General features: G+C 33.0%; 1 protein-coding gene across 3 annotated transcripts in view; it reads left to right on the top strand.

The window, feature by feature from the left end:
• The window catches only part of TBC1D32 (TBC1 domain family member 32), a 226,795-nt gene that overhangs the window by 195,290 nt on the left and 12,799 nt on the right, over positions 1-18,706 (top strand). For all 3 annotated transcript variants that reach the window (XM_015137509.3, XM_015137505.3, XM_015137510.3), the window contains 3 exons: positions 513-628; positions 1,132-1,286; positions 7,600-7,740. In XM_015137509.3, coding sequence (XP_014992995.3) covers positions 513-628; positions 1,132-1,286; positions 7,600-7,740 — 412 coding nt within the window. The remainder of the gene's footprint in view (positions 1-512; positions 629-1,131; positions 1,287-7,599; positions 7,741-18,706) is intronic.

The following is an 18,706-nucleotide window of genomic DNA, read 5'->3' as shown; positions in this document are numbered from 1 at the left end:
CAAATAGGACATTTGCAAGTTATTGTTCAGGACTGTCCCATGTCTAATCATCTGACCCTTGCTCATTAAGTACCAGTAGTGCCCCCCGATCACTATGACAATGAAAAATAGTCCTACAAATTTCCAAGGCGGCCCCTGAGGGAAGTACCACCTCCCTTTAGGACCATTACTGTATGAACTCTACAGGTACTTCTACACTCAACATTTTGTAAAACTAACCTGTCAACATTCCATATTTTAGATTCAGTTCAGGAAAAAATGCTTATATTATACTTTTCATCTACAGGATATCATCATTTTGTTCTCTCATTACTGTTTCATCTTCCTTTAAAGTTATCTGTATTTGCCAGATGAATACTGCTAATCTAAATATGTCATAATCATCAGATACATATATTGAGAGCTAATCTTTCATAAGTGCTCTGTATAACATAGTTATGCTAAAAGAAGTAATTTTAAAACATTCATTGCAAGACCTGATATTTTTTATGTTTTGTGGGCTTTTAATATAGGTATGGCAAATTCCTCAATCTCTTAAAAGATGGTGCAGAAAATGATCTTACGTTGGTTTTAAAGCATTGTGAGAGATTCCTGAAACAGCAGCAAACTTCCATAAAATCTTCTCTTCGTATCCTTTTTGAGTAGATTCACAATATTTAATTTTTTTCACATGTTTTTCATGATTCTTTGATGGTATACCTGGACACATTTATAGTAAAATAGTACATTGAGCTATGTTAGTGATTTGTTATGATATATTCTTACAGTATTTTATTCTGTATTTTAAATACGAATTTTGTTAAATTGAGTTGTAATCATTATATTTAGTCTTACTCATTGAATCTTAAACTGAATAAAGTCATTAGAATGTATTTTCAGACATCTCTAAGAATATTTAAAAACTAGGTTTCATAAACTCCGGCCACTGCACTCCAGCCTGGGCGGCAGAGCGAGACTCCGTCTCAAAAAAAAAAACACAAAACAAAACAAAACAAAACAAAAACTAGGTTTCATAAACTCAGAATAAGAATGTCTGCTTTTTTGTTTAACATATTCATTGTATTTTATTTATAGAATTTTAATATTTTGTCTTACAAAATATTGTGAAGTTTTCTTAACTTAGTTTTTCAGTCTGCCTGCAAGGGAATTATACTGGCCATGACTGGTTTGTATCTTCTCTGTTCATGATAATGTTGGGAGACAAAGAAAAAACATTCCAATTTCTTCGTCAATTCTCCAGGCTTCTGACTTCTGCTTTCCTTTGGTTGCCAAGACTACATATTTCTGTAAGACTTCAATCTGTTTTTAAAAAAGGGTTTGAAATTTTAAGAGACATTATACTTACATTCACTGGGGTGTTATTGTATTTGAAGGACTTTGTCATAAATTATACTCATTTTTCTACTTGAATGTTTTTTGACTGATTCTCTTTGATTATGTAGATGTGACATTTTCTCAAATACTTGGTGTCTTACCTAATAGTAACTGAATGATTTATATTAGAAGCATTTTCATGAAGTAGAAACATGGTAATGAAATAAAAATGATAGTTATATCAGTTAAATTCTGCACGTAAAAAGAGAACTATTGAATTGGTGTTTTGTATCATTGCTTGGTTAGAAAGAATCTCTGGCTGATTATGGTGTAAGAAAATCATTTATTAGGAAGATATTGTAACTATTTTCTATAGAATAAGAGAATCACTCATTTTATGTATATTTTGGAAATCTATACTGAGTGTTTTTTAAAGTATTGTAATGTATTTTAAAAGATTGTACTAATCTTATGCAATCTCAGAGGTTACTTTAGAGGTAAGTATATCCCTCAATCAATTTATAATGTTTATGTTTATTTTATTTATTTATAGGCTGTTGTTAAGATTTCCAACTAGGGGAAACTGCCAAACATATCAGCTATGCTAATGTTTCTCAAACCTTTTCCATGACATGTTGCATTTGGACAGTGAAATCACATGGCAGTCAAGGATAAACTAAGGGGATTGGCGAGTATCTATGTGGAGATGAAAATATTCATTAGGTGTTTTTTACAATATATATTTGTGATAAGGAAAATAAAATTAATTCATCATGGAATACATTAAATATTAAAATTTTATAATGTTATGCTTCAAGTAGCTATGTACAGTTACTTAAAAAGATCATCCAGTAATTGGTCTTCACCATAATGAGAAATTTTCCTCCCATGAATAGAGGGAAACAAATGGCAAAAAAAGTATGCACTGGTTTTTCTCCAATCAATGAAACTATTTTCCTGGTGTTAACCAGAATTTGAGTAATTCTCTTCCTTTAAACTGTAGTTGAAGATTTTAAAAAACCTAACAGCCTTTTCACTCTTTCATTTTCAGATGTAGTGTTGAAAATCTTTTGATAATGGGTATGGATTTTGTGTCCAATCATTCATTCTCCTGTCAAATATTTTAAAGCAATATCTACATTCCACTAGTCTTAACAGTTCTGCCTTTAGTGTTCAGATTATGACACCATCTAAACATCACCAGTGAATCATATTAAACCATAATTTTCTAAAGTTCTATTTATACTTTGAGCCTATAAAATAGTACATTATTTTTTTTCATAGCATCGATGATCTTGTGTTCTGATAGCATTTCTTTCTGTAAAGCTGAAAACAAGCAGGACTCTAGCAGCTTGAATTTTATTTGACTTACCATTTTGATAGCATCACTGAATATGGAATATGTGAATGGAAGGGAGTGACACATTACTGGCTCGGGGTTTTCAGAATGATCTCTTGATGTAAAGCCTTGACACCTTTCTAGTGACGCAGCTATACTGTCAGTGAAGACTTAATGCAGTGCCTTCCATAGCATCATTTTTTCTTTTCAATTACAAATATATCAAGTTGAATGTTTTATTACCAGTAGTTTGTTTTGATGCTTCTTTGTAAAACAAATGACATGCTGTTAAGATTCCTCTGCAGTAATTCTATCTAGAACTGTTAGCTAAATGCTGCTACTAATATCTTACATTTATACGACAGTATAAATGTTTCTAACAAACTTTTGAATTGCTATTTCCCCTATGTCACTTGACTTGATAGTGCATTCAGTAAGTCTTAATATATTATTTAAAAGTGATACCTTTTCTATTTCATCTGTTCCATTGTCTCAAACATTGTGGTGATAGTTTCCATGCAACTTGATAATATGAACAAATCTGCAACATGGTGACAGACACTTTGGCTTTAGCTGTTAATTAGTACAAACTTGTCTACCTTCTTTAACTCAAACTCACATTATTGTAATCAACCTAAAAAGAAGTCAGCCTATTTCCTCAATTCCACTTACCTCAACCTCATTACCCTGTCCTATTTTTTAACATTTTTATAGCCTATATCAAGTCCTAATATTTATTTATTTATCTATACACTTAATGTAAGTTCTTTGAAAAGAGTTTTCTGTTTTGTTCATAGGTGTGTCCCAAACTATAGGCCCATAGTAATCACTCAATAAATGTATGTTGAGTGTGCGAATTTATTTATATATATATATATATATATATATATATATATATATATATATTTTTTTTTTTTTTTTGAGACAGAGTGTCATCCAGGCTGGAGTGCAATGGCACGATCTCGGCTCACTGCAAGCTCCACCTCTCGGGTTCACACCATTTTCCTGCCTCAACCTCCCAAGTAGCTGGGACTACCCGGCTGGGTAGGCCACCACCATGCCCGGCTAATTTTTTGTATTTTTAGTAGAGACTGGGTTTCACCGTGTTCGCCAGGATGGTCTCGATCTCCTGACCTCGTGATCTGCCCTCCTCGGCCTCCCAAAGTGCTGGGATTACAGTTGTGAGCCACGTACATTAATATTTTAGTAGAAATATGTAACGATCTGTAAGTTTTTATTTTAGAAAATGTATTTGAAAGATACTAGATCCCCTGCATTCATAAGAATGTTTTAAACAAATGACCTTAAAAAGGTTTAAAAAAAATAAGCTTAGGATAAGCAAAACAGGAAGTAATGAAACATTAATTTGAAGTTCTTAAAATTTTGTAAACTATGATTATATTACTCATATGAGATAAAAAATAGTGTGAAAAATTATCTTTCGAAATCGTTTACACCAGAAGAACCCGTTAATGTATTGATTTAAACGATCTTCAATTATTCTTTGCTACTAAGAAAAAATCTTTCTAAATGATGAAATAGTTATTCTTTATGGAGTTTGATCAAGAATCAGAGTTTGACCAGTTGTTAACAATGAAGCCATTAATAAAATGATATATTAAGAAAAATGAGGAGATTATTTTCATAGTAGAAATATGTAATTTCAAAGAATAAATAAAAGTAATGATCATAAATTTCCTCTCTCTGTAAAAACATATGAAAAAGGAAACCTAAGTAAACTGAAATAAAAACCAGAGTATTTTACATGCATATACAAACAAAACTCCACTGATAAATCAGGCTAAAGTAATACTCAAATGAAGTAGTATAGTTCAACAGGAAATTCATGCAATAGTTATAGGGTAACCACTACAGAAGCCCTCCCTTACTCTTCTTAAAATAACAATTACCTAGTTCAGAAAGTTCATGGATTTGAAAATTCTAATAGTATTCAAGTATAAATTTACATGTAAATTTTACAGTTAGTAGAATGGCATGACATACTTGTAACCCCTTTGTAGAATATCAACAAATGTAAGCCATGTGACCAATCACTTGTAGGAAAGATGTCTAGTGTAAAACCCCTTCCTTGTCTTATATGTGACTATAAGTCTTAATCATATTTGCAGATTTCAGTTTTCCCATTTTTTTTTCTGACAGGAGAAAGATTGATGTTATCTAGAATTATAGAATCAAAGTTTTAAAAAATCTGCAAAATTTTTTGTTTACCCCTATGCATGATGCACAAGTTAACTACAACGTTGTTGTAAAGCATGGCACATCTTTTTTGCCCACAAAGTCTGAAAGGTGGAGGATTAGGCTGGACCAGACTAGACTGAATCCGTTTGAATTGGAGAGTTTCAAATCTTTCTAATGGGGTCTTTCTATTTAATTTTCATAGCAATGTAGAACTAGTTTATTTTCTTAATATCAGGAATAAAATGACTCATCCAAAGACCTACAATGGAAGAAAAAAAAACTAAGACCACTATGTTTTATTTTTAAACATAAATCTTTTATTAATCACTAAAGTAATATACTGTATTCTGAAGAGTGTTATGTTGTAAAGTCCTTGCTTCATGTTATGTCACTTTCTAGGATCTACAAAGCCAATGTTTTTATTGACAATTTTTTGCACTTTGTCTTAGCATAGTTTATATATTAGATTATTAATTAGATGATGCTAAATGCTGTTGTCCTGCATATGTTCCATTAATCCGATATTCTGAATGATAAAGAGTTACTGTCCTTTCAGAGAGTGGTGACTAAACAAATTACATCAAAACACTTTAAGTATAATAAACAATTTATCATTTGATGATTCAGAAGACCTTGTGTTATATTCATGTGACTCCGAGCTGTCACTATTGATCTGGTTTTATGAACAATGTTTACTGTAAAATAGAGGCATGAAATGGTAATTAATAGATCAACTAATGAAACTTTTATATAAGCGAGCTTACTGTATGACAAAAAGAAAAGACACTAATAATTGCATACTGTGCAATCTGTGTGTGTAATCATTAGCATCTTCTCTTTTTAGCATTCAGTCAATAATATGTTGAGCAACTATTCTATGCAAGGCTTGGTATCAGGAGCTGTGTTACCACAAAGTATGGCAAAATTTCTTCCAACAGAGTCTAATTTATAAGAATAGAAGAACTCTTGCCTCAATATAGGGAGTCCATTACATAACAATGACTTATTTTCCTTGAAAATATAATTAATAACTCTATTGTCTGTATCTCTTAATGGACCTACTCTAAAGGTATTTCTAATGTGGCCTGTATATGAATCATTTCCTATACATAGAACTCTTATACTACTAGTAGACATGTAATCAGAAAATTACTACCTAAGTTTGCATGGAAAAACTAAAATGTATTTATGAGTTGATTTTTGTTTTCATATATGCTTGTTAAATTTGCTCATTCTACAAATCGTCATTAGTGAAACACATTGCAGTATTTCACAAAAGAAGATAAATCAATGGGTACTATTTATCATTCAGTCCATATTATTATTTTAATGACTCATTAAAGTTTTGTTTTTGTCCTATATATTGATACAAAGTTGGCTACAAGATACCATTTACTGTGCTATCTCTTCATTCATTAATGCACAAAAATAATGTTTTTTTCAAGTACTGTGAGGTATCTCCGGGAGAACCCTTCATAAATATACATTTACATAAATATTTATGTTTCTACAAATATATATTTCTGGAATGTGAAATAATAAATCATTTATGATGATGAATGATAAAACAGAAAAACCACTGTAAATCAACTTGCTGATTTCAGAAACTTCAGTGTATAACTCAAACCTAAATTCTTAAAAGCATCCTAGCATTAGCAATAAGGCTTTAAAGAAATCTTCCATATTTCAACTCATATAATTGCTATGAGTTTAATTTGTTTTAAGTTAAAAGTATTAACTTTATTTTATTTAAAAAGTTTGAAAATAAGATTTGTCCAGTAAAAGCAAGAAGATAAGATACCTTTTTGGCAGTCTTTGAATTATGTAAAATCTTCAGATCTAATTTGATTAATGTTTTTATTGATATTATTGCTAGTTGAACAGTTTTTCTTTTCATAAAATTATACCTTCAGGTTTATTACTCTTTGTTAAAAAACAATTATTATGGGTATATGTCAAATTTTTGGTAATACCCAGTTCGTTATTGATCATTTGCAATGATAAATTGTACCTAAGATCTAAATTGAAAAAATAAACAACATGTTTGTAAATATATATGTGTGTATATATTCACATACATATGTACTATATATAAAATAAAATATAAGTAACTATCAATATACAATTATATAAAAATAAACATAAATTTTATACAAAATAGTTGGCCTGAGAACCTTGATGGGAATGCCTTGTGCACTTCTTTCCCAGTTTTAGAGATGAGTTTCTCATGTCATTCCCAATTTGAATTATCATTAATTCAGGGTCAGATTTAGGTTAGTATCAACATAGTAAAGGGGACAATGCAAATATCTTCAAGAGGTGACAAAGCTAAAATCCTTTGACATTATAGAATCATTGGCCAAAGCCAAGAATATTAAGCATATTTCAATACACTTAGTATTAAAATGTAAAATATTACTTGTGTACTCACTTACATGTGTATTTATTCTTTCATGTAACAGCCCTCATCTTTCCACAAGGATTTAAGTTGCCAAAATCATAAATTATTAACTCTATTCCTGAGTCTTGGAAGGTATATAACGCTGCCTTTATCAAAATTTCTTCTTTCACCACTGTTTAACATTCTGATTTTTACTTTACGTAATTATTATATTTACAGTAATTTGTTATGCCACCATATTAATTTTGAAGCAGCAATTTATAGCAAAAGGAAAATAGGTATGTTGGATTATTTTAAATGATCTGTGTATTTATTATTTAATTTTTAATTTTTCTCTTTTATTCAGAGTTACCTACCTATTGACACTGTAGACTCTGGCATCCATCCAGTGTATTTTTGCAGCACCCATTATATTGAAATGCTACTGAAGGCTGAGTTGCCTCTTGTGTTTTCAGCTTTTCACATGTCTGGTTTTGCACCATCACAGGTAATCCATAAGGGAGTAGCATTTCTTCAACTGCTTTATTTCAATGTCTTCAAATAAAACTGTGTTCTCATCAAATAAGGAAATACATTTAAATTAATAAAAGTGTGTATTTAAAATCCTCAAGCTAGCTTTTTCCCCAGGCCTGTTATGATATAAGTTGGCTTTATAAAACTTTCTACCATTTGCAAAATTTCAGCTATTCAGGGCATGCACTGTCTGAAAGTCTGTATGACATGTAGGCTTTTTAATGGAGATGGTAATACTTGCTTCATAATGCCAGTGATTTACTGAGGTAACAGGGCAAGAATTCTTACCAATATTGCTTCATATATGAGATACTGTGTCTTATCTGACAAAAAAATCCCAAAATAATTATACATAATTGCTTACATGTTTTAGACTTGAATTATTGAGAAATTATCCAGCATGTTATCATTAAGTAGTGTCTATTAGAGAGAATTATTCTACATCAATGCTATAGAAGAATCCTGCCAGTCTTGGTTTCTAAAGTATTGAATTTTGTCTCATTTCTTTTAATTAAATTATAATGTAGAATTTTACCAATATATTTTATGATTAAGATTAACTTGATCTTGGGACTTCTTTGATATTTTTATGTGATACAGTAATAGATTTCTTAATGGTAAACTATCCTTGCATTCCCTTAGATTTATCCTATAGGGAATCTTTTCCACTTAATTAGATACTAGCTTTTCTTGATATTATGATATGAGCTTTCATATTTATTTTGAAGAAACCTTATATCATTTATTAAATTTATTTTTATGAAGTTATTCTTCCTATTTTAAACTTTTTGAAGTTAATAAGAAATTTAAATATAGAAAGGAATTGTGCGTAGTTTAAAGGAATACTCTTCCTTGGCCAATTTTTGCTCCTGCTATATGTACCTAAAACACTTTTTAGAACTTTAAATCACAAAATTTTTTAAGTCTGGTCAGAGGCAGTTGTTTAAACATTTACTATAAACTCAATAATCAATTCTTTCCATTCTTCTAAAAAACTCAACTGGGAACAGTACGTTCCTGAGAGTTCCTTTTTGCTTTTCTAATCTGCATTAGTGTAATGTGTATTGTCTAAAGAATCCAATAATTTATGAGTCTCTACCATATGCTCTTTAATTTAAAACTGGACCAACAAAGACTATGGGAAAACCTTGCAATACCTCAAGCCCTGCTCTATTGATTTAGTGATTAAAAAGAGAATATCCATCTAGTAATTGGATATATCTTTATCAGTTTTATATATTTTTATTAATTTGGAACTACATGCAAATGGCAGATTTATTTAATAACAACCACTTCATTATTTTGAAACAGTAATGCTATTCTTTCTCTTAAAGTAATGTAAAAATATCCTTTTAATGACTCCCCATGTGAATTAATCTGTCTTAAGAAGTTGTATCATTGCTCTGTTGATATTATTTACCATTTTATTGCTAATTATAAAATATGAAAACAGCTTTTAAGTAACTAAATAGGTATATGTGATTAAGTAATTATTTGGATACAAATTTCGTAGCTTATTCATTTTGATCTAATTAGGAGCAGTGCTTTTTGAAGTTGTGTATTTTTAGGCACTGAGGAATTGGTTGATTAATGAATAATTTGTAGGCAGATTGCTAAATGAAATACACAGATCTCTAAAGTAAAAATAAGCTCAACTGAAGTACAAAAAAATAAATGTAGTAAGAAATGCATGTTTGTTGTAGAGTTTCTTTTAGTAGTAACTGAGTTTGCAAAGCAAATAGAAATTTGAATATATATTATTTTTAAATGAGCAACAGAAAATCAAATGTTCTCATTAACTTTTTGACTAATTTTATCTTTTGTTAAAAAAAAGTCTTACTGTACTTTGTTCATTTTCCTGGCTTAAGAAGTACCATGTATCTTTAATGATTCATCTCTTATAATTCCTTGGAGTCACTATCCTGCATATCATTGATTATTATATTGTACTATGTCAACAATTAGGCTAACACAGATAATCCCCTGGATATAAAGTATAAATACCTGCTTAGATTTTCTTATTTGCTGTTTTTCCCCCTATTATGAAAGCAGGATTATAGAAAACTGTTTCATTATTTTTTTATGACACAGTGCTTTTTGAAAATGTAAATCATACAAATGCAAAGCAGGATATGAAGGCTGGGCATGGCCCTTGTTCAGCGTCAGATTTATAAAATGCATATGTCTTTATGAATGTGTATGTCTTCCCTCTCTTCATGTTTTGGATCCATTGCATCTTGAGATAATACCTTCTCCCTTCCTGTGAGTTATTTTTGCTTGTTGGTACTTGTCCTTTGATATATGTCCAGATGGAAATATCCTGGATCATTTACAAGTATTTTGCTCTGTGTTTGTACACTGCTTCTGTACCCCTCTTTTAGTAGAAACACGTGTCTTGCTTTGTGGAATCATTATTTGTATTCTTTACCTTGCTCTTTTTAATTGAAGATCTTTAAAGGTATGGATATATGTGTGCCTCACTTCAGGTCCCTTGAGTTTCTGACACACTGTCTTGCTTCATAGTATTATACTGTACTATATATACATAAGTGTATATATGTACTACATATATACACTTCATAGTATTGTACTATGAAGTGCAGCAAAAATAGTCTTATGTTTTTCATGTTTCTTCATAGTATAAAGAGTGGTTCTTTTTTCATTTAAAATTTTAACCTTTATTGTGTGACAGATAGAGAAATTCAGGATCAATGAAGTTAATTGACTTGCAGAGGTCATTCAGATAGTATAAGGACTTGAAACCACTTTTATTCCAAAGTTAGTTTTCTTCCTTACTTTACTGATACTTTTTCTATGATGAAAGCAAATGAAGCCAGAGGAGTTGTTAAAAATAGTGTCTTTGAATCAGAAAACTTTATCATTTGTAAATCATACCTATTTTGACTTAATTGAGTATCTGTAGGTAATTGTTTTAACCAGACTTTTTTGACTTAATGTTTTATTATTATTATTATACTTTAAGTTCCGGGGTACATGTACAGAATGTGCAGGTTTGTTACATAGGTATACATGTGCCATGGTGGTTTGCTGCACCCATCAACCCATCATCTACATTAGATATTTCTCCTAATGCTCTCCCTCCCCTAGGCCCCCACCATGCAATAGGCCCCAGTCTGTCATGTTCCCCTCCCCTGTGTCCATGTGTTCTCATTGTTCAACTCCCATTTATGACTGAGAAGATGCGGTGTTTAGTTTTTGGTTATTGTGTTAGTTTGCTGAGAATGATGGTTTCTGGCTTCATCCATGTCCTTGCAAAGGACATGAACTCATCATTTTTTATGGCTGCATAGCATTCCATGGTATATATGTGCCACATTTTCTTTATCCAGTCTATCATTGATGGGCAGTTGAGTTGGTTCCAAGTCTTTGCTGTTGTGAAAAGTGCCACAGTAAACATACGTGTGCATGTGTCTTTATAGTAGAACGATTTATAATCCCTTGGGTAGATACCCAGTAATGGGATTGCTGGGTCGAATGATATTTCTGGTTATACATACTTGAGGAATCACCACACTGTCTTCCACAATGGTTGAACTAAATTATACTCCCACCAACAGTGTAAAAGTGTTCCTGTTTCTCCACAACTTCTCCAGCACCTGTTGTTTCCTGACTTTTGAATGATTGCCATTCTAACTGGCGTGAGGTGGTATCTCATTGTGGGTTTGATTTGCATTTTTCTAATAACCAGTGATGATGAGCTTTTCTTCATATGTTTGTTGGCTGCATAAATGTCTTCTTTTGAGAAGTGTCTGTTCATATTATTTGCCCACTTTTTGATGGGGACTTTTCTTGTAAATTTGTTTGAGTTCTTTGTAGATTCTGGATAGTAGCCCTCTATCAGATGGATAGATTGCAAAAATTTTCTCCCATTCTATAGGTTGCCTGTACACTCTGATGATAGTTTCTTTTTCTGTGCAGAAGCTCTTTAGTTTAATTAGATCCCATTTATCAATTTTGGCTTTTGTTGCCATTGCTTTTGGTGTTTTAGTCATGAAGTCTTTGCCCATGCCTATGTCCTGAATGGTATTGCCTAGGTTTTCTTCTAGGGTTTTTATAGTTTGAGGTCTTACATTTAAATCTTTAATCCATCTTGAGTTAATTTTTGTATAAAATATAAGGAAGTGGTCCAATTTCAGTTTTCTGCCTATCACTAGCCAATTTTCCCAGCACCATTTATTAGACAGGGAATCCTTTCCCCATTGCTTGCTTTTGTCAGGTTTGTTAAAGAACAGATGGTTGTACATGTGTGGTGTTATTTCTGAGGCCTCTGTTCTGTTCCATTGGTCTATATATCTGTTTTGGTACCAGTACCCTGCTGTTTTGGCTACTGTAGCCTTGTAGTATAGTTTGAAGTCAGGTAGCGTGATGCCTCCAGCTTTGTTCTGTTTTCTTTAGGATTGTTTTGGCTACCCAGGCTTTTTTGTTCCATATGAACTTTAAAGTAGTTGTTTTCCAATTCTGTGAAGAAAGTCAATGATGACTTGATGGGAATAGCATTGAATCTATAAATTACTTTGGGCATTTGGGTTGGTTCCAAGTCTTTGCTAGTGTGAATAGTGCCACAATAAACATATGTGTGCATGTGTCTTTATAGAAGCATGATTTATAATCCTTTGGGTATATGCCCAGTAATGAGATGGCTGAGTCAAATGGTATTTCTAGTTCTAGATACTTGAGGAATTGCCACATTGTCTTCCACAATGGTTGAACTAGTTTACAGTCCCACCAACAGTGTAAAAGTGTTCCTATTTCTCCACATCCTCTCCAGCACCTGTTGTTTCCTGACTTTTTAATGATCACCATTCTAACTGGTGTGAGATGGTATCTCATTGTGGTTTTGATTTGCATTTCTCTGATGGCCAGTGATGATAAGCATTTTTTCATGTGTCTGTTGGCTGCATAAATGTCTTCTTTTGAGAAGTGACTGTTCATATCCTTTGCCCACTTTTTGATGGGGTTGTTTGTTTTTTTCCTGTAAATTTGTTTCAGTTATTTGTAGATTCTGGATATTAGCCCTTTGTCAGATGAGTAGAAATGCAAAAATTTTCTTCCATTCTGTAGGTTGCCTGTTCACTCTGATGGTAGTTTCTTTTGCTGTGCAGAAGCTCTTTAGTTTAATTAGATACCATTTATCAATTTTGGCTTTTGTTGCCATTGCTTTTGATGTTTTAGACATGAAGTCCTTGCCTATGCCTGTGTCCTGAATGGTATTGCCTAGGTTTTCTTCTAGGGTTTTTATGGTATTAGGTCTAACATTTAAGTCTCTAATCCATCTTGAATTAATTTTTGTATAAGGTGTAAGGAAGGGATCCAGTTTCAGCTTTCTACTTATGGCTAGCTAGTTTTCCCAGCACCATTTATTAAATAGGGAATGCTTTCCCCATTTCTTGTTTTTGTCAGGTTTGTCAAAGATCAGATGGTTGTAGATGTGTAGTATTGTTTCTGAGGCCTCTATTCTGTTCCATTGGTCTATATCTCTGTTTTGGTACCAGTACCATGCTGTTTTGGTTATTGTAGCCTTGTAGTATGATAGACTAGGTTAAGAAATTATGACACATATACACCATGGAATACTGTGCAGCCATGAAAAAGGATGAGTTCGTGTCCTTTGTAGGGACATGAATGAAGCTGGAAGCCATCATTCTCAGCAAAATATCTCAAGGACAAAAAGCCAAATACTGCTTGTTCTCACTCACAGGGGGGAATTGAACAATGAGAACACTTGGACACAGGAAGGAGAACATCACACACTGGGGCCTGTTGTGGGGAGTGGGGAGTGTTAACATTAGGAGATATACCTAATGTAAATGACGAGTTAATGGGTGCAGCACACCAACATGGCACATGTATACATATGTAACAAACCTGCACGTTGTGCACATGTACCCTAGAACTTAAAGTATAATAATAATAAAAAAATTACTTTGGGCAGTATGGCCATTTTCATGATATTGATTCTTCCTATCCATGAGCATGGAATGTTTTTCCATTTATTTTTGTCTTCTTTTATTTCCTTAAGCAGTGGTTTGTAGTTCTACTTGATGAGGTCCTTCACATCCCTTGTAAATTGTATTCCTAGGTATTTTATTGTCTTTGAAGCAATTGTGAATGGAAGTTGACTCATGATTTGGCTCTCTGTTTTTCTGTTATTGGTGTATAGGAATGCTTGTAATTTTTGCACATTGATTTTGTATCCTGACACTTTGCTGAAGTTGCTTATCAGCTTAAGGAGATTTTGGGCCGAGATGATGGGGTTTTCTAAATATACAGTATCACCACTGATCCCACAGAACTACAAACTGCCATCAGAGAATATTATAAACACCTCTACACAAATAAACTAGAAAATCTAGAAGTAATGGATAAATTCCTGGACACGTACACCCTCCCAAGACTAAACCAGGAAGATGTTGAATCCCTGAATAGATTAATAACAAGTTCTGAAATTATGGCAGTAATTAATATCCTACCAACCAAAAAATAGTCCAGGACCACACCAATTCACAGGCAAATTCTGCCAGAGGTTTGAGGAGGAGTTGGTGCCATTCCTTCTGAAACTATTCCAAACAGTAGACAAAGAGGGAATTCTCCCTAACTCATTTTATGAGGCCAGCATCATCCTGATACCAAAACCTGGCAAAGACACACACGAAAAAGAAAATTTCAGACCAGTATGCCTGACGAATATTGATGTGAAAATCCTCAATATAATACTGGCAAACTAAATCCAGTAGCACATCAAGAAGCTTATCCACCACGATCAAGTTGGCTTCATCCCTGGGATGCAAGACCGGTTCAACATACACAAATCAATAAATGTAATCCATCACATAAACAGAACTAATGACAAAAACCACATGATTATCTCAATAGATACAGAAAAATTCAGCTCCCCTTCATGCTAAAAACTTGCAATAAACTAGGTATTGGTGGAACCTATCTCAAAGTAATAAAGAGCTATTTATGACAAACCCACAGCTCATATCATAGTGAATGGGCAAAAACTGGAAGCATTCCCTTTGAATACCAGCACAAGACAAGGATGTCCTCTGTCACCACTCCCATTCAACATAGTGTTGAAAGTTCTGGCCAGGGCAATCAGGCAAGAGAAAGAAATAAAGGGTATTCAAATAGGAAAAGAGGAAGACTTAATGTTCTTCTGAGAACCTTTGAAGATTGTTTTTTAATTCTAGTTACAAGGAGGAATAATTTATCTCAGATAAAATAATGTGCACCTCAGTGTGGCATCTTAATGTCCTTTGACATAATCTTAAGTATGGTTCAAGAACAAAATTGCCTAGGAGAGCTGTGGTAGATTTTAATGCATATTATGTAAGTGATTTTCCTTCCTTACAAGCCTAAAAAGCTATTTAAATGTCTTAAAGTGTAATTAGTTCTACATTACGTATGGAATGGTGGTTTACCATAAAACAAAATTCATTTGTTTCACTTTCTTTATAAGCCTATTTCATTACTATTGATAATAGCATTTTTTTCCAATAAATATAAAGACTCAACTGATTGTTTTTGAAAATATAATAATATATTTTTGAGACATATAAATGGTAATTTGTCATTTTCTGACAGAGTTACATGTCCATTTATTCTTTAACACAGCAGTCTCATTTGTAGAGCTCTAAGCGAGGAATACACAGGGAAAAAATTTGAAAATACATATCCACAAATATGTTTTTATAGTATTCTTTATAGTATCTAAAGACTAGAAACACTGCAAATGACCATGAATGGAGCTTAGTTGAATAAATTGTGGTTTATCTACAATGGAATACTATGCAGTTGGAGGAAACATCTTTAGTAGGAGAAAGGGATGCAGGAAAGGAGGGGAACCTATAGGGGAAAAGGAACTTAAGACACATATCAACCAATCAAAATTTGAAATTGTCTAGTTCATGTACTATTCTATCTTCCTTTATATATGTTTTTAAAAATTCCATAATGTTAAAGAAAAAACTACATCATGTCTGTTTGGACACATACTATTTCCTCTGTCCTATTAGAATTCTAGGTTGTCAGTTGATTTGCAGAACTTTATAAAAATACGAAAGTGGCCAGGTGTGGTGGCTCATGCAGGTAATCCCACCACTTTGGGAGGCTGAGATAGGTGGATCACTTGAGGTCAGGAGTTCAAGACCATCCTGGCCAACATGGTGAAACCCTGTCTCTACCAAACATACAAAAATTAGCTGGGGTCTTGGTGCACACCTGTAATCCCACCTACTCAAGAGGCTGATGCATGAGAATCATTTGAACCCAGGAGGCAGAGGTTGCAGTGAACTGAGATTGCACCACTGCATTCCAGCCTGGGTGATGGAGTGAGACTGTCTAAAAAAATAAATATATACAGAAGTCACTTGCTCAGAGATTAAAATTTATGACTCATAGCTCAGCATTCTTCCAGGGATACAGTGTTTTGGAATTCTGCTATTTCAATGTAAGTCTGAAGTACTTGCAAATATAGTAAAGCCAATATAATTTCTACCAAGCGAAGAGGGTCATATGTTTAAAAAGTATGTATATACCACTTTAAGTGTAAACTTTGTGAAACAGGGATAAATGTCTTTTGTTCCCATAAAAAATGGTAATATTACCTTGTACATATGAGGTGGTCAAGAAATATTTGTTAAATAATAACATCTATACCTTTGTTATAACATATAGCACTTTTTCAAAGTACTTTCAGTTACAGTCTCTCAGTTTTCCTCTTCGAAATTTCCCATGTGATGGGAAAACATAGGTATTATATCCATTTAATGGAAGAAAAATTCAGTGTACAGACAACAATGCTTGAATGTATATACATGCCAAAAAATTACAACTGCATTAGAAACTATGTATAATAATGAACTGTTGAAGATTCTAGGGTGACTTTCTTTTAACCAATGTAGATGGTGGACAGAAGCTGAGATCCCACATCTTTATCAACTTCTCATTCACTCCTGAAACTAACAATTGAATGGGAGGAACCGTTTTCTCTAGCTGTGGGGATCGTTGTATTTATTTTCATTCTTGAATTGTTTCTCTTTCTTTATCCATTCAGAGACTCTAGATTTTCATTAATACAGCATGGCCTTAAGTTGATTGGCATTAATAGCTGTAGCAAAGAACAGAGAGAGAATCTTGGCAGCAGGGCAACCAGCAATTAGAGAATTATTGCTCCTAGTCAAAGTACTACAGACTGCTTCAGTCTGCCTAGTCAAGAGGGAGCAGGAGATACTTCTTCCTCAGTCCACTAGAGCCATATTACAGGGATTTGTTGGGGTGGGGGCAATGGAGATTTAGTAATGTACTCTGCATGCCAGCCTACCCTCCATGTTGAAATTTGGGAGGTGCATCCCATTAATGCCAAGTGAACAGTAAAGGTAGGACCAAGGAGAATTTAATATATACTGCCTGTTGACAAATATTGGGTATTCATAGATACATTCTAATTTAATATTGAGTTAAAACTTATGGGCTCTTTGGAAAGATTTTGGAACATAACAGGAGGGAAACATTATAATTGTAAAGGAAAATCTTACACCTGAGAACAGAATTAATAGCCTTATTTAAAGGTTAATAATTGATATGAGTAATAATGTCTGGAAAACAAAAATTCAATAATACCCTCTGGTATAGGCTGAATTGTGTCTCCTCAAAACTCACCTGTTGAAGTCCTAACCCCACTGCTTCAGAATGTGACTGTATTTGAATAGGACCTTTAAAGAAATAATTAAGTTAAAATGAGGTCATTAAGTTGGACCTTAATCCAATATGACTGGTGTCTTTATTAAAGTGGAAATTGGGATACAGACATGTACTAAAGGAAGCCCATGTGAAGACACAGGGAAAGACAACCATCTATCTATACTCCTCAGAGACGCTTCAGAAGAAACCAGCCCTGCCAATAGCTTGATCTTGGATTTCTCCAGAATAGAGAGAAAAAATTTTTTTTAATTGTTTAAGCCTCCCTGCCTGTGGTTCTAGCAAAGTAATATGTGTTAGTTTGTTCAAATCAGTTAAAATCAGGATCATCATGCCCAAAAGTTGAATCAAGGATATTAAAAATAACTTTTAGAACCTTTTCAAGAATGTATTTTTAGAAGAACAAAATGATAGAACACAAAAGGAAAATTTCTATATCTGTATCCTCTATACCTATGACAAATTGAGATAAGCCATTAAATCTTTTCCCTTTTCCTCCCCACATCTCCAAAAAAAACCATAAAACTAAAGGACAAGAGATATTCAATAAGGGGAATCTTCCATCGAAGGTAAAGTAATTTGTGAATCATAAATGAAAGTGAAAATATTGGAAAGTAATTGTGTTCGTTTCTTATGACTATAGTAACAAAGTACCATGAACTTGGTGGTTAAAAACAACAGAAATTTATTTTCTCACACTTCTGGAGGCCAAAAGGCCATAATCAAAGTGTTAACAAGGCTATGTTCACTCCATAGTTGCTAAGGAAAGAACTGTTACTTACCTCTCTCCAGGTTTCTAGTAGCCTTTAGAATCTTAGCTTGCAGATACATATTGCTTCTTCACATGGTATTCTCAATTTGTGTCTTTTCATTGTCTTCCTTTCGTGTGCCTGTCTTTGTGAATGTATTTCCCCTTCTTATAAAGACACCAGTCGTATTGGATTAGGGCTCACTGTAATGACCTCATTTTAACCTGATTACATTTGTAAAGACCTTATTTTCTAATAAAGTCATATTCCGAGGTTCTGGGGGTTAGGGCTTTGACATATCTTTTGAGTGGGGCTCAACTTTACCCATAACATTGATGTATCAAAATGTTTCCAGTATTTATAATCTCTGTGTCTTTGCTATTGTTTTTTCTGAAACTTTTCTGTTTTCCACAGTGGGCACGCATTGCTTTTATAATCTGAACAAATGTTATTCAAAAAATAAACAGG

Source organism: Macaca mulatta, chromosome 4, assembly GCF_049350105.2.
Source record: "Macaca mulatta isolate MMU2019108-1 chromosome 4, T2T-MMU8v2.0, whole genome shotgun sequence".
Taxonomy (NCBI): Eukaryota; Metazoa; Chordata; class Mammalia; order Primates; family Cercopithecidae; genus Macaca; species Macaca mulatta.
This window is presented reverse-complemented; position numbering and strand designations above follow the sequence as displayed.